At 30.0% G+C, this 13671-nt stretch overlaps 1 protein-coding gene and 2 non-coding genes across 3 annotated transcripts; 1 reads left to right on the top strand and 2 right to left on the bottom strand.

Moving 5' to 3' along the window:
• Positions 1–3055: 3055 nt before the first annotated feature.
• On the bottom strand, positions 3056–8149 carry LOC129916158 (protein HGH1 homolog). The gene is made up of 6 exons (XM_055995961.1): positions 7959–8149; positions 7718–7905; positions 7446–7665; positions 3791–4074; positions 3302–3519; positions 3056–3241 (listed from the first exon to the last, which is right to left on the bottom strand). Exons 1-6 carry the CDS (start codon positions 8041–8043, stop codon positions 3139–3141), a joined length of 1098 nt encoding a protein of 365 aa, XP_055851936.1. The 5' UTR covers positions 8044–8149; the 3' UTR covers positions 3056–3138.
• Trnai-aau (transfer RNA isoleucine (anticodon AAU)) lies at positions 7295–7368 on the top strand. Its single transcript has one exon. It is a non-coding gene; the product is annotated as a tRNA-Ile (tRNA).
• Positions 8150–9295: 1146 nt separating the features above from the next.
• Trnak-cuu (transfer RNA lysine (anticodon CUU)) lies at positions 9296–9368 on the bottom strand. The gene has a single exon. It is a non-coding gene; the product is annotated as a tRNA-Lys (tRNA).
• Between the last annotated feature and the right edge of the window lie 4303 nt (positions 9369–13671).

The following is a 13671-nucleotide window of genomic DNA, read 5'->3' as shown; positions in this document are numbered from 1 at the left end:
AAAAAACAAAAAAAACGATTTTTAAGATTGATTTTTCCGTAAATGACAGTAATATTGGCGAGAAATAATTTTCCATAGAAACTAAATTATACTTTTCTAATAGCCTTTGACCTTCTTAATTTGAATCTAGCATTAGAATAGCTCTAACGTGAAAAGTTTTTGAGATATTGAATTTTGAACGTCCAAAACACTATTTTTTGTGATGTTTTGCATGGTAATATCTCAAAAAACGTGATGTGATAGAATTTTTCTGACTTTGGATTCGAGCTCAGCGCACAAAAAACCATTAGAAAAATATACTTTGGTTTCTATAAAAAAAACTTTTTGACTAGTGAATTCGAACATGGAAGAAAAAATCGAATGCCTTGTTCAAATTCACTAGTCAAACAGTTTTTTTTCATAGAAATCAAAGTATATTTTTCTAATGGTTTTTTGTGCGCTGAGCTCGAATCCGAAGTCAGAAAAATTCTATCACATCACGTTTTTTGAGATATTACCATGCAAAACATCACAAAAAATAGTGTTTTGGACGTTCAAAATTCAATATCTCAAAAACTTTTCACGTTAGAGCTATTCTAATGCTAGATTCAAATTAAGAAGGTCAAAGGCTATTAGAAAAGTATAATTTAGTTTCTATGGAAAATTATTTCTCGCCAATATTACTGTCATTTACGGAAAAATCAATCTTAAAAATCGTTTTTTTGTTTTTTTCAATTTTTCTCAATATTTTCTAAAACAAAAGTATAGTTTTTCCACACAATCTTAAATAATAGGTTTTAATCTAAATAATTTCATTTCAAACTTTTCAAATATCAAAAATTTTTTCGGTAACTTTTTTGATTGAAAAATAGGCTATTTTTTCAAATAAAATTCGTCAAAAATCCAAAAATTCAATTTTTGCTCAAAAAAAATGTTTAATAGATAGAAAACATAACAAAGTAGTTTTTAACCAAGTTTTGTTAAAATCCAAAAATTTTTGTAAAAGATAAAAATAAAAAATCAAAAAATCGTATTTTTGCATTTTTTCCAATATTTTTGAGGTTATAGAAAAAAATTGTTTGAGTAAAAGTTGTAGACATTTATACTACCTACAACTTTTGTATTTGACTTTTTTCGGTAGGACGTCTAGTTTTGACAGAAATCGTAAAAAACCATGATTTTTGACACCCACCCCACTTTTTCGCCCACCCACCCCCTTTCCCCCAATTTTTTCGTGGGCAATTTATTTTTCCCCTTTCATATACCATTTATCCTAAATTTTCCCACCACCCATATGCTGCTAATAATTTTTTTATTTTCAAAAATTATTGGCACTGGTCTAAATGTATATTTATCGTTTTACAGCTTAAACAGTATATTTATAATGTTTATGTATGTATGTATGTATCTCGTAGTTGCATATCATTAATTCAATACTTTGTATTAATATTATAAAAGAAACAGTAATTGGTTAACAAAATCTTTTAATTAATATCAAAATTCTTCTTTACTGTAGAATTAAAAAAAAAATTATTAAAAAAAATTATTTCGGCTTGAAACATGCTAAGAAAAAAATAAGATAAAATCATTTTATCATTTCAACATAAACAAAAATATAATGCAGACCAATTTTTATGTAAAACTATAGAACAAATTATTAATTTTTTGCAATGACAAAACGATAAATTAATATAAATAATAAAAAAAAAAAAACAATTTTTCACATTTTTATATTTAACAATAACAAATAAGAGAAAAAAAGCATCAAAACTATCATTTAGGCATATGAAAAACTAATCAAAATTTAAAACTCTATCAACGAATGTTTGTTTATTTTTAACAGGTTATAATTAAACAACAAAATATTTAATCTTAAACTTAAAACTTTGCCTTAAGGCAAAAACAAATACATTATATATATTTAAAAAGAAATGTGAGCTTTACATGGTTTCCTTAAAGCAATTTAAAAAAATACATATAAAAATAAATAAAAATTCATTAAAATAAAAAAATAACAAAAACGATATAGTAATGTATGTTATTAATGGCTAACTGTAGGATTGTTAAATATTGTTTTTTGTTTTAAATTTTATATATATACCTAAACCCAAATAAAATTTCTTATATATTTGTATTAGTTCTAAGAAATTTGGCCTGACATAATCGACACCGCTTTGCAAAACAAAAAAAAAATATATAATTATATAAAATTTTGTTTATTCTTTTTATATACGAAACAAATACACTTTAAACTCTCCATATTCTAAGAAATTTACAACAACAAAAACAAAAACTAAAAGATAATGCATCTCTTAATATTTTTCAAGCTTTCATAAATATAAAACTTAAAAAAGAAATAAACAAAATTAAATGCTGTATTATTCGAAAGAAAAAGATTAATATTTTAAATATTTTGAAATCAAAAAATAAAGCTCAAACAAGATTAAAATTTCGTAATTTTTATGAATTGCAAATTAAACAAAAAGAAATAGCAAATTACTGAAATAAAAAGGGTATTATGATGACCAATTAATGAAAAACAAAACGATTTTAACACGAGCTGCAAGTAAATGAAAAATATAGCTCTTATAAACGAAAAAAAAAAAAAAAATACAAAAAATACCGAAATAAAAAAACTATTCACAAAAATTTAAATAATTATTTTGCGTTTTCAATTTGAGAACTTTTGCTTGCAAAAAGCTTGTAGATTAAGAGGCTGGATTCTTTACCAAAATATCTTACAAAGGATATATGTATGTAGAATATTTAAATGCCCCTTGGTAAGTCTTAAATAAAACTTACAGAATGTATTCCCCGTCTAACAATAATAGTGATTATATAATAGAAATATCAGCCATTTAAAGCTTAAAAAACTGAGTTTTTCCGAGATATGAATATAACATCAATTTATCTCTCATATCAATCTATTAGTATTCAGAAGAGCTATCTGTTTCTGTGATAAGTTCTATGGAAAAATATTTATATTTTGAATTTAATGGTGATAAATTAATCATTTCATTTTGTCAGAGTACCGGAATAGGGGGTTAACATTCGTTCTACGAACAAAAAAATCAAATCATTTTGAAATAAAAAAAATTTAATTACATGTACAAAATATTACATTAACATTATATTTTTATTTCTTTTTATTTGCTCTACCTAATCTTTCAAGTAAGCTTCATCATCCTCAATAAATTGTTTGCCCATATTTTCTGGAACTTCAACATCCTTTAAGTTATCCAGTCCGATTTCTTCCTCTTTTCTGTACAAAAAGGGTTATGGTTAATGTTTGTATTTCCAGATTAAAATTATTTTTACATACCTTATTAAAATATCAACAACATTTTCACAAGCAAGCAACGCCTCATTGTCTTTGTTAACTTTCGTTTCCCATTTGTGATATTCACGCAAAATTTCATAGGTACCCTTTGCACGAAGTAATTCACGGTATTTTTTTGTCGCACACAGTTGTAACAATGATTCTAGAATCATTTTTCGTAAATCAGGATCTTCTTCACGGGTTTTGTCTTCTCCCAAATACTATATAGAAACAAAAATGACGTAGAATGGTAAAGTTCTTGAATTTGTTCTAATAGCACGTCCAGGAAAAATTAAGGACTAGATTAGTCAACAAAATTTTTTGAACGAAAAAGTAAGACGTGTAAAACAAGTAAGGGAGATTTTTCTTGGCTAGCTTTCCAGTCAGCTTTCAAATAATGTTGCCAAGATTAGATTACCAATAAGATACCCGAAACTTGCCTAACGTTTAAGTCCCTAACGTTTCTGAACCTCCCCAATGATAGAATATTACCTGTAATTCCATTGGAAATTTTTCGTTTTCTTCGTCAGTAAATTCTTCTGGACCTGCCAATGGATAAAGAAGACAATAAAGAATGTCATCATTGTCATTTAGTATCACATGATGATAAACGGGATCAAAGCAAATGTTTTTCAAAATTCCAAGGGTTCCGCCACGACGAACAATGCTATCTTCATATGAAGCAAATGGAATGATTCTTCGGAGTAAATCATACTTGGAATTGCAGACAATTTCTCTTCCTCGACTTGTTTGTGTTAAATTGCAGAAAATTGGAGCTGTAAAAAACAATAAACATGTTCATAAATTAGATTTTCGAAAATAATAAGAAGAATTATTCAGCGATATGGATATAATAAGTACCTACCTAATAAAATTAAGATACGAATCAGACATGAAATAACAGTTAAAGGGAATGTGAAAAAGTAAGCCCCGAAATTATTTGAAGGTACCTATGTTTTTTTATATATATAAACTGAAGCCATTTTCTTCGAAACTTGGTATTTAAGAATTTTAGGAAATCGTAGACTATTTTAAAACTTTATTTTTCTCAGAAACTGTTTTAACGATTTTTCATAAAGCGACCGACATATGTACATAGTTGATATTGTCATGTTTAAAGGATATAAAATGAGAACCCTGTCAAAAAGGCAATATCATACAATCAGTCAATTAAGAAAAATTCATCTCAAGAAGATGCCTAACTATAGGTAATGGGAATGTTCCATTCGAACTGAACGAATTAAATTGGATTCAATCAAAGTTTTTTTATTTCGTATCAACGAAGAACGAACTTATCAAATAGTGTATCACCATCATCACTGCTAACTATACCGAAATCACAATTGATTGAGTGAACAAGGAATTTTTGCCGCAAAAAACTTCTCAATTCAAAATCAAATGGATCCAATACATTTCTTTAAACAGACTGTAACAAATGAAGACAAAGCAAGCAGCTTTTCAACGGACTTTTTATACTCATTGGATCTGCGTCACTTACTCCTAATAAGGTTGAATTAGTATTCATAATCGCTTGAAGTTTTCTGCATTATGTGTAAGTTAAGAATAGGTTATTTGCACAGTGTAACCTATTCTTAATTTAACTTCAACCTTTCTCCAAGGTGAAGGTACCAAGTGAATGTGGAATAACTAATGACCATCTTCGCTTTATTAAAAAAATCATTCATAAGTAAAAAAGAACTATTTAACATTTTAACATTTAACATTAAAAAAGAGGCTTGGAATCAGATTAGATTTACAGCGTTCTCGCGCAAATTTTTTCTTAGCTTTGCATAATACAAATCGTTCTAAGTACATAGGATTTCTTAAGGACTTAGAACAATTTTGCTTTACGCCGACGAAATTAAATTTTTAGGAACAGATGTTATTCAAGAATAATTCTCGCCAGTGATAAAGTTACAGAATAAGGGGCTGATTTTTTACGAACTGCCTACATAAATATAATAATTTGCTATTAACCTATTAACGAGGTACCTACTTTTGACTTTTGTATGGTATAGTGTTATAATAACTGATAATAAAAGACGTGTTTTATTAATAAGTCAGTATTTAGCTTAGTAAAATTTGGACGGTTAACAATAAGAAATGATTGCTAAGGTTAAACAAAATGTTCATTTGCTGTGGTTTACGGTGGTTTACATTTTTTTCTAAACTTTTATTGACCGAGAGCCCACAGCAAATTTTAGGAGTGGAAGTATAACCAAAATGTGAGTATCCAGTTTTAAAGCCTTATGCGTTCTAATAACGAATTCAAAAGTATTAAATTGCGGCCTTATATTATGGTTTTCGGAAGGTTGAATAACGTGAGTTTTCCTACTAATATGAGTAGGCTAAACTAACACAAATTCATATTCTGAATATTAAGACTAATGCTACGACATTTTCCCTAAGCCTGAATACTTCTTGTCGATGCGAAAAATAGAACTTAAGATATAAACTGTTTTAATTAGAGATGCCGCGAACTATTCGGCCACTATTCGGTATTCGGCCTATTTTTCTGTTATTCGGTATTCGGCTGAATACCGAATACCAAATGGAGAAGAAAAAAGACTTAAATTATTATACCAAAATGTGTGTTTTATTAAAAAATTGTAATTTTAGTACTTGTCATCTACTGAAGGCCAGTTGTGGTGAATGAAAACTATTTGTTCCGCATTTGTTGTGTAGTAAACGATTACGTTTATCCGTAGACTATTCCTGCTTCGAAAAATAGTCTTTTACTGTAAACACTTGTCCCAGAAAGGAAAGGTAGACTTTAGCAAATGTTGTCAAAATTGGAAATTTTGTAGTATGCGTTGACCACCTATTGTATGGGTCCGATGTTCGATCTTGGCGAACAGTCCTCATATGTAATTCGATTTTAGATGTCTACCTTTGCAGTAGTAGGTAGTGTGTTCAGACATTTATCTTAAAAGTAGTTCAGTTATTCATTGTTACAATAGCTGTGTTTTATTTTCCTCGTGATCCAGATCAGGGGTCGAACTACGGCATACGTTCGTTAACGTTTTGACTATTGCTCTCTCTATTTAATCAGAAGAAAATGATAGAGACATATAGCGTCAATACGTTAACGAACGTATGAAGTAGTTCGACCCCTGATCATTGTATTTATTTGAGAAACATTAACAAAACAAAATCCGGCTTTTGTTGTAAAGCTAATAAAAACAATGATCTGATCTGGATCACGAGGAAAATAAAACACAGCTAATACGATGTTGTTGGGAATTTTGTAAGCCACATCTTTCTTGAGACAAAGTATAAAAATTTTGAAATTACCAACGTTTTTTTCTGATTATCCTTGGCCGAATATTCGGTATTCGGCCGAGGAGCGTTGCCGAATATTCGGTTTTCGGCCAAATCAATGTTCGCGGCATCTCTAGTTTTAATTAACCATATCTGCTCCATTCTTGGGGAGTTCTGAATTAAAAAAAAAAAAAAAAAAACAAAAAACAAAAAAAAAGCTTGGCTTTAAATTTGTATAAATAGAATTTTGATTGTTTTCTTGGCAATTTTTCAAATAGCTTTAAAAATCTGTAATTTTTAATTTGTCAAGAGAACAATCAAAATTCTATTTATACAAATTTAAAGCCAAGCTTTAGAACTTGGTACACTTTTACATTTCAGTACTTTTTGTGCCAGCATAATTTCAACATAGGAGAACTTGGCTCTTTTTTTAACAGTAATGTTTTTGTTGTGATAACAATCACGGAATCCGTTCGCAATGGAAAATTTCATACAAATCGCCACAACAATCGGATTTTGTGATTGTTTTTCTTGAATCGTATAAAATATCCGATACAAATGGAATTTGTGATAAGCCCGAGTAATTGTTTGTTAACGACATACAATTTTTACTCAGTAAAATATTGAGTTACCACAACAATATGGCTAAAAATATTTATATTAATGTTCCTCTTTATAATTTTTTTCATTTTTTCTCAGAAGAATGTTTTTGCTATTGGACACCCAATTTCTCGTGGCCCATTAGCTCAGTTGGTTAGAGCGTCGTGCTAATAACGCGAAGGTCGTGGGTTCGATCCCCCCATGGGCCAGGAATTATTTTTTTTTGTTTTTTTTTTTTTTAAGCACTGCTAAATTAAATCTAATCATCTTTTTTTCTTCTTCTTACCCAAATAATGTAGTTTTGCTTTCTTGTTGTTGTAATCCACTTTGGAAAAGGCTTTAACTAAATTCAGCAGTGTCTTTTCATCTTTTTCCAATTCGGTTAGAATTTGTCCAGCCAAAAGTTCTACACGAGTCAAATTACTAAGAACCATTGTCCATGGATCAGCCAACTCTGAATTCACATCTGTAATGTGTTTCACAGCTTCTTTGATTATTTCAAATGGCTAAAAGGATTAATTTATTAGGTGTTACGATAAGGTGTTAAGACAAACTTACTGGATGAAGAGTTTTACTTGTCTCAAAAACTTTCTTGGCACCATCTTCTTCTGCAGTTAAATTGATTAAGGTTAAAACGGCATCTTTAGAAATGGTTGCGTTGGAGTCAAAAGTTAAACCAAAAATTGCTGCTAGCATTTCATCAAAGCCAAGGAGCGTTGATTTACCCTCAGGAGTTCCAGTTAAACCTGGTCAAAAAGCTTGATGTAAATTAAGTTGTTTTCGTATTCAATTAACATACTTAACACTTCTGTTAACGCTACGGCTTTCAGGTCAATTCGTTGATTAGGGGACATAAAGCCCACTAGTTCTTTTAATAATTCCATTATTTTAATGTTTCTTGGATTATTTTGTTCTTTGTTAAAAAGATGATTAAAATCTTAGCCTAGACCTGAATAAAAAATGTTTATTTACATTTGGTTGCCATCTGACATTTTAGAAATGTCATTTTGACAATCGAACCACGTGCGGAAAAAATCTTTGTACTCGTTTATAGCGACATCTTTGAGATTAAACGCATAAGTAATTTTGGTTGTTGTCTCCGATTTGTTGGTAGCAGATTAAAACTAAATACACTATTGTGAATTGTCCCTGTAGTTTGCTAATTTGAATGCCAGAATTTAAGAAGGACGTTTGGCATAGTTTTTGAATGCAATATGATACGATGTCCTATTTTTTGACGTGATAATAAAATAATTCTCTCTACAGGGAGTGTCATTCAATGAAGGATATGATGGAATAAAGCAATTTAAATCCTATATAAGTACTCGAACATTTATGATGGAAACATTGTTTTAGAGAATTTGGAGCGAGGTTCGAAGCAGATTTATTATCCTCAATGGATGAAAATTATTTGCAATGGAATAGAATAATTTTTTTAAATACTTTTTTTTCTAGTAGGTATCAAGGTATAAGTGGAATAAGTATGGAAATGCGAAATATATAGCTGCATTTTTATTTCATTTCAGTTTCGAGAAATTTCGAAAAAATTCATCGACCCCTTTTTCAAAACTGTTCTGTTCACAAATCAAACAAATGTTTACGCTTTTTATTTTTGCATTTATGAAATAAAAATTTGTACCTATTTATTCTCGAGTTTTTTTTTTAATAAATGCAATTTGATTTTTATATTGCGAAAACATCGTTTAAAAAATTTTGTATTCAATTTATTTTTGAATGCTTCATTCTTATATGTATTTGAATTTGAATGCTACCTACTAGCACCACATTGAAACGCAAAAGCAAAAAAACGTTGGTACCTAAAAAAAGTATAAAAAACACAACATATAAAAAAAATACAAATACAGAGATTCTTTCTTTAGTCGCACTACTAGAATGTGGAATGCATTACCCGATTCAGTTTTTCCCGCCCATACCCCATTTTAATTTTCAGAACTTTAAAAGCAATGTGCATCCTTTTACATTCCTTCCTCTTTTCCTAAAGCTCGTACTGTGTATACATACATATTAAGGGTACCCAACACCCCTTTAGTGCGCGCTCATAATAAAAAAAAAAATACATATACAAAAATTTCCCATCCCATTGTTTTTGGTTTTGAAATAAAAAAAAAATTATTTCGCCCAACGTGGGGCTCGAACCCACGACCCTGAGATTAAGAGTCTCATGCTCTACCGACTGAGCTAGCCGGGCACTTGTTGACACGAATGTCAAAGCGATGTTTTATCGTTATTCTGTATATCGTCGGTCTCATGAGAAAACCTCGTAACTCCGCTCCGCTGACATATTTTCTAAAGATAATGGCATTCAAAAGTCATTTTTGAAAAAAAGTGGAGTTACGAGGTTTTCTCATGAGACCGACGATATACAGAATAACGATAAAACATCGCTTTGACATTCGTGTCAACAAGTGCCCCCAAATTTTCTGGGTTGCTCACCCAGAAAATTTGGGGTCATTCCGAAAACTCTAAATAGACTTAAATTCAAATTTTGCACAGCGCTTTTCTTCCCAACTACTCTGTTGTTTGTTTACTCTTTCGTCTCTCCTGTAAAATTTTTATTTTGGGAGATACGAGGTTTTCTCATGAGACCGACGATATGCTTCATACTTCTTTTACCGACTTCCAAAAAGGAGGTACATACCTATTCAATTCATCTGTATTTTTGTTTTTTTTTTTACTTTAACTTTGGACTGAGTGAACCAATTTCGATAATTCTTTCTGTATTGGAAAGCTGGTGCCTGCATTGTGGTTTCATTTCAATGTCATTCAGCTCTGGCTTTAGAAACTATGAGAAAAAAACAAAACCCAGTTTTGATCCAGGCAAGTCGGTTTTGTTTTTTTGCTATTTTGATTATAAAATTAATAATTTGTTTTTGATAAGTAATCATTTTTATCAAAAAAACAAAATAGATTTCCCTGGATCAAAACTGAGTTTTATGTTTATTCTCATAGTTTCTATCATAAACAAACTATAATAAGACTGGAAACTGAGCGGTCTAATATGACGTTTGCCTACAAGCTGCGAGGTGTGGTGAATGTTGTGAATCTATAGTTGTGTTCGTGTTGGATATGTGGTGAATGTCGTGAATCTATAAATGTGTGCGTGTTAACGTCATTTACCAACGTGGTGGCTTTCACATATATTCACAGACAACACTGTAGGGTAAAGGCACCAGTATCCGGACAGTGTTAGTATCCGGACACTTTGTGATTCTTTTGCGATTAATAGGTAAATCATCCTAATAATTTCGAATAAAAGCACAAATAAACTTTCTCTGATGTATTTCACATATAAATGCAAAGTTTCAAGCAGATCCCCTGAATGGTTTAAGAGATATACTTCAGTTAAGTGTTCGACATCAGGGGTGAGGTTTTGAAAATGATTTTGTGTAAGAAAAAAATAGGGGAAGCATTTGCAAAAACTAAGAAAATTGAGACCTGTTTATTGATTTTATTATAAAAGGAAATTGTTAGTTTTGAGTAAATATGATACATTTTGATAATTTATTAATAAAATAGTGAAAAAGTTTTTTTTTAATTATATTTTTTAGTGTCCGGATACTAAAACTAAAATTTAAGACTTTTTTTAGTTCCCGGACACAGTGTCCGGATACTGAAAAGATGAGGGAAAAGGAAAAATCGTTTTTTTAGGCTCTAAAATTGTAGTTTGGAACATATTTTGGGTTTTAATGCAAGAGAATTGCATTTTTCTCTCAATGTTTCAGTATTCGGACAGGGTTTCCTTAGTTAAAATATGTGTGTCCGGATACTGAAAAACTGGATTCAGTTTCCGGACACCCTTGTTTTTAATGTAATTTTAAGTGTTTTTAGACTTTTAAATTTGTTATCTTATAAGGAATGAAAACATATCAAAGACCATAGAGGATACAAGGATTTATATAAATCCAATTCTAGCTTTGAGAGAAGCTGAAAACATTAGTAGGCAAGGAACAGCAGTTTTTAGACAAGAAAGCATTTTAAAATGGTTTGAATAGCTCTAAAATTATTTGAAAAGTGTTGGCCAGGAACATATTATTTCCATTTATGACTCGAGTATGATATTAAATGGCGATGAAACCAGGGGTCGAATCACGGCACACGATTACGATCATACCTACATTAATGTTTTGACTATTTCTGTCTCTATTTAATTAGTAGAAAAAAAGAGGGACACATAGCTCCCATACGTTAACGAGCATGTGCCGTAATTCGACCCCAGCTTTTGTCTCTACCCAAATACTAGCAAAATTATATCACGGAAAAAAACATAACTTCTGGTATATTTAATCATAATATAGTTAAATATATTAGAAATTAGTAAAATGTACCAGAAATAAAGTTAAATATACCAGAAGTAAAGTTATCCCTTCGTTATTTTCTCTGTATAGCCTCCTTAGGCTACATAAATATTTATCAGACCACTACTGGATGAGGAGCGAAACCTTTTTTGATTATGTTGCAAACTGCGGACACAAACGCTTGCTTAATGACAAAGTGGAACATCCTGTGATGGACATAAGTCACATTTAACACTAAAGTTGAGTGAATTTTGTTCCAAAAATCTAGTTATTTTGTACGCATTGCCACCGAAGACAACCCACATCATCCTGTCGGCTGACGTTAGTGTCTTTATATCCCCCTAATCTGATTGGGAGATAACAGTTCATGATTAGGGTGCAAAAAATGTAGGCCAAGCACTTCCAAACTGAATTTTTCACCACTTTTAAATGAAGCAAAAATGAAAAATATGGATATGGTGGTAACAATGTGATGTTATTGAGAAATGAGGACCCCTTCAGTAATTATGAATTCTGGAAATATTCGTTCCGTGCTTCAATCTATCTCCAAGCCTACCAATTTTGACAATTCCTTCGATTCCGAACGAAGTTTCAATTTCATCCCAAGAACCTCGTTTTAACATAAACGTACCTAAGTCCTTATTTATAATAGTTTTAACGAAAAGTTTGCCAAGAAAAGTGGATTGTTACCCTTATTATAAGAACAATTTTTCGTTTGTTTTGTAGGTACCCAATGAAAAAAGTACCTACCTATCTATACCTAGGATTTTTTTTAAACTGAAATGAATTATTATTAATTCTTTTAACAAATAAATGCTGTTAGTGTGTCCTTTTTGTTAATTGATTAGTGATAACTTTTATTAAAAACAATTTTAACCTTAAAAAGTACCTACCAAACAGTTTTTTTTTCAACAATTAATTTTTTTAATAAACTTTTTCGTATATTAAAGTTATATGTTCATATTTTTTTCAAAAACAAAAGATGTTTTATTTCATAAAAACGAAAAAAGAACCATAAATTCATATAAAATTATCGTGTCCGGATACTAAAATAAATTTGTCCGGAAACTAAATTTTGCGTCCGGACACTAGTGCAAATCGAACTTTTTTTATTATTTTTATTTTTAAATACTAAAATGTTTTATTTAAAAATTATGTGAATGTAAAATTATTACAAAAATGCCAAACTTTAAGAAACTACCAAAATATTTGCTAAAGATTAAAAAACAATAAAACTATTCGATGTCAAACTTCAAAAGTACCTTAACTGTCCGGATACTAGTGCCTTTATTCTACACAAAAGGGTTTTGGGGGGTAAGACATACGAAAGTTTCCAGTCTTGGTATAGTTTGTTTAATTTATCAACAAGTCCAGCCATGTAAAAACAAAAAATAAAGAGGTTTTTTTTTAGAAAAAAGTAGTTTTGGTTTTTTAATTTAATGTTAATTTCTCGAAAATCACAAGATATTTTTCAATCTGGTTTTCTGTTTTTGTTTAAAAATGAATAAGAGCATCGAATTTTAAAAACTAAATTAGTACTTAATTACATGCAATTTTGAAAAAAATTAGTTTGAAATTTTTTTTTCCAATTTTTTTTCAAAGTTTTGATTTTAAAAATTAGGGTTTTGTCTTTAAAAAAAGGTGTAGCATGTGTTTGTAAGTATAACCGTTGATTTTTAATATTTTTTTTTTTCAAAATAAGTCAATGTTTTTTTAAACTGCCCCTCCCCGTTAAACGAATTGGAATAGACCCCCCCCCCACTCGAATATGATTTTTTTCTTGCCTCGACCTAACCTACACGCTCTAGCTTTTTGGCACATTACTCCTGAATCACCCTGTATAGAATAGAGAATTGGTTGAATATCATTATTCATTACATTACCCTGATTTTCGCACTCGTGAATTTCACTTTTAATTAAATATCTCGACTTCTATTTCATCTTGGGTAAAAGTTGGCAATAAAAAATGCCCAATTTGAATAGAATAACTACTAGGTACCCCTTTTCTTCATTCTTAATTGCAAAGCTCGCAAATAAATTGTTAGATATGCACGACTCACCAAATCTACGAACATACCCCAATATGTTAAAAACTTATCCGAAAGCAAAACCAAATAAAAAATCAAACTTTAAACAAATGCAGGTGGATATACAAATGCAAAATCAGGAAAATCCATTTTTAGCAATTTCATTTGG

This window comes from Episyrphus balteatus, chromosome 3 (assembly GCF_945859705.1).
Source record: "Episyrphus balteatus chromosome 3, idEpiBalt1.1, whole genome shotgun sequence".
Lineage (NCBI taxonomy): Eukaryota > Metazoa > Arthropoda > Insecta > Diptera > Syrphidae > Episyrphus > Episyrphus balteatus.
This window is presented reverse-complemented; position numbering and strand designations above follow the sequence as displayed.

Coding starts and splice junctions, on each gene's coding strand:
- LOC129916158 (XM_055995961.1), bottom strand. CDS start 8,043: ATGGAATTATTAAAAGAACTAGTGGGCTTTATGTCCCCTAATCAACGA. Junction 7,666..7,717: donor CAAGTAAAACTCTTCATCCA/GTAAGTTTGTCT, acceptor TAATCCTTTTAG/CCATTTGAAATAATCAAAGA. Junction 3,520..3,790: donor AATTTCCAATGGAATTACAG/GTAATATTCTAT, acceptor GTTTCTATATAG/TATTTGGGAGAAGACAAAAC.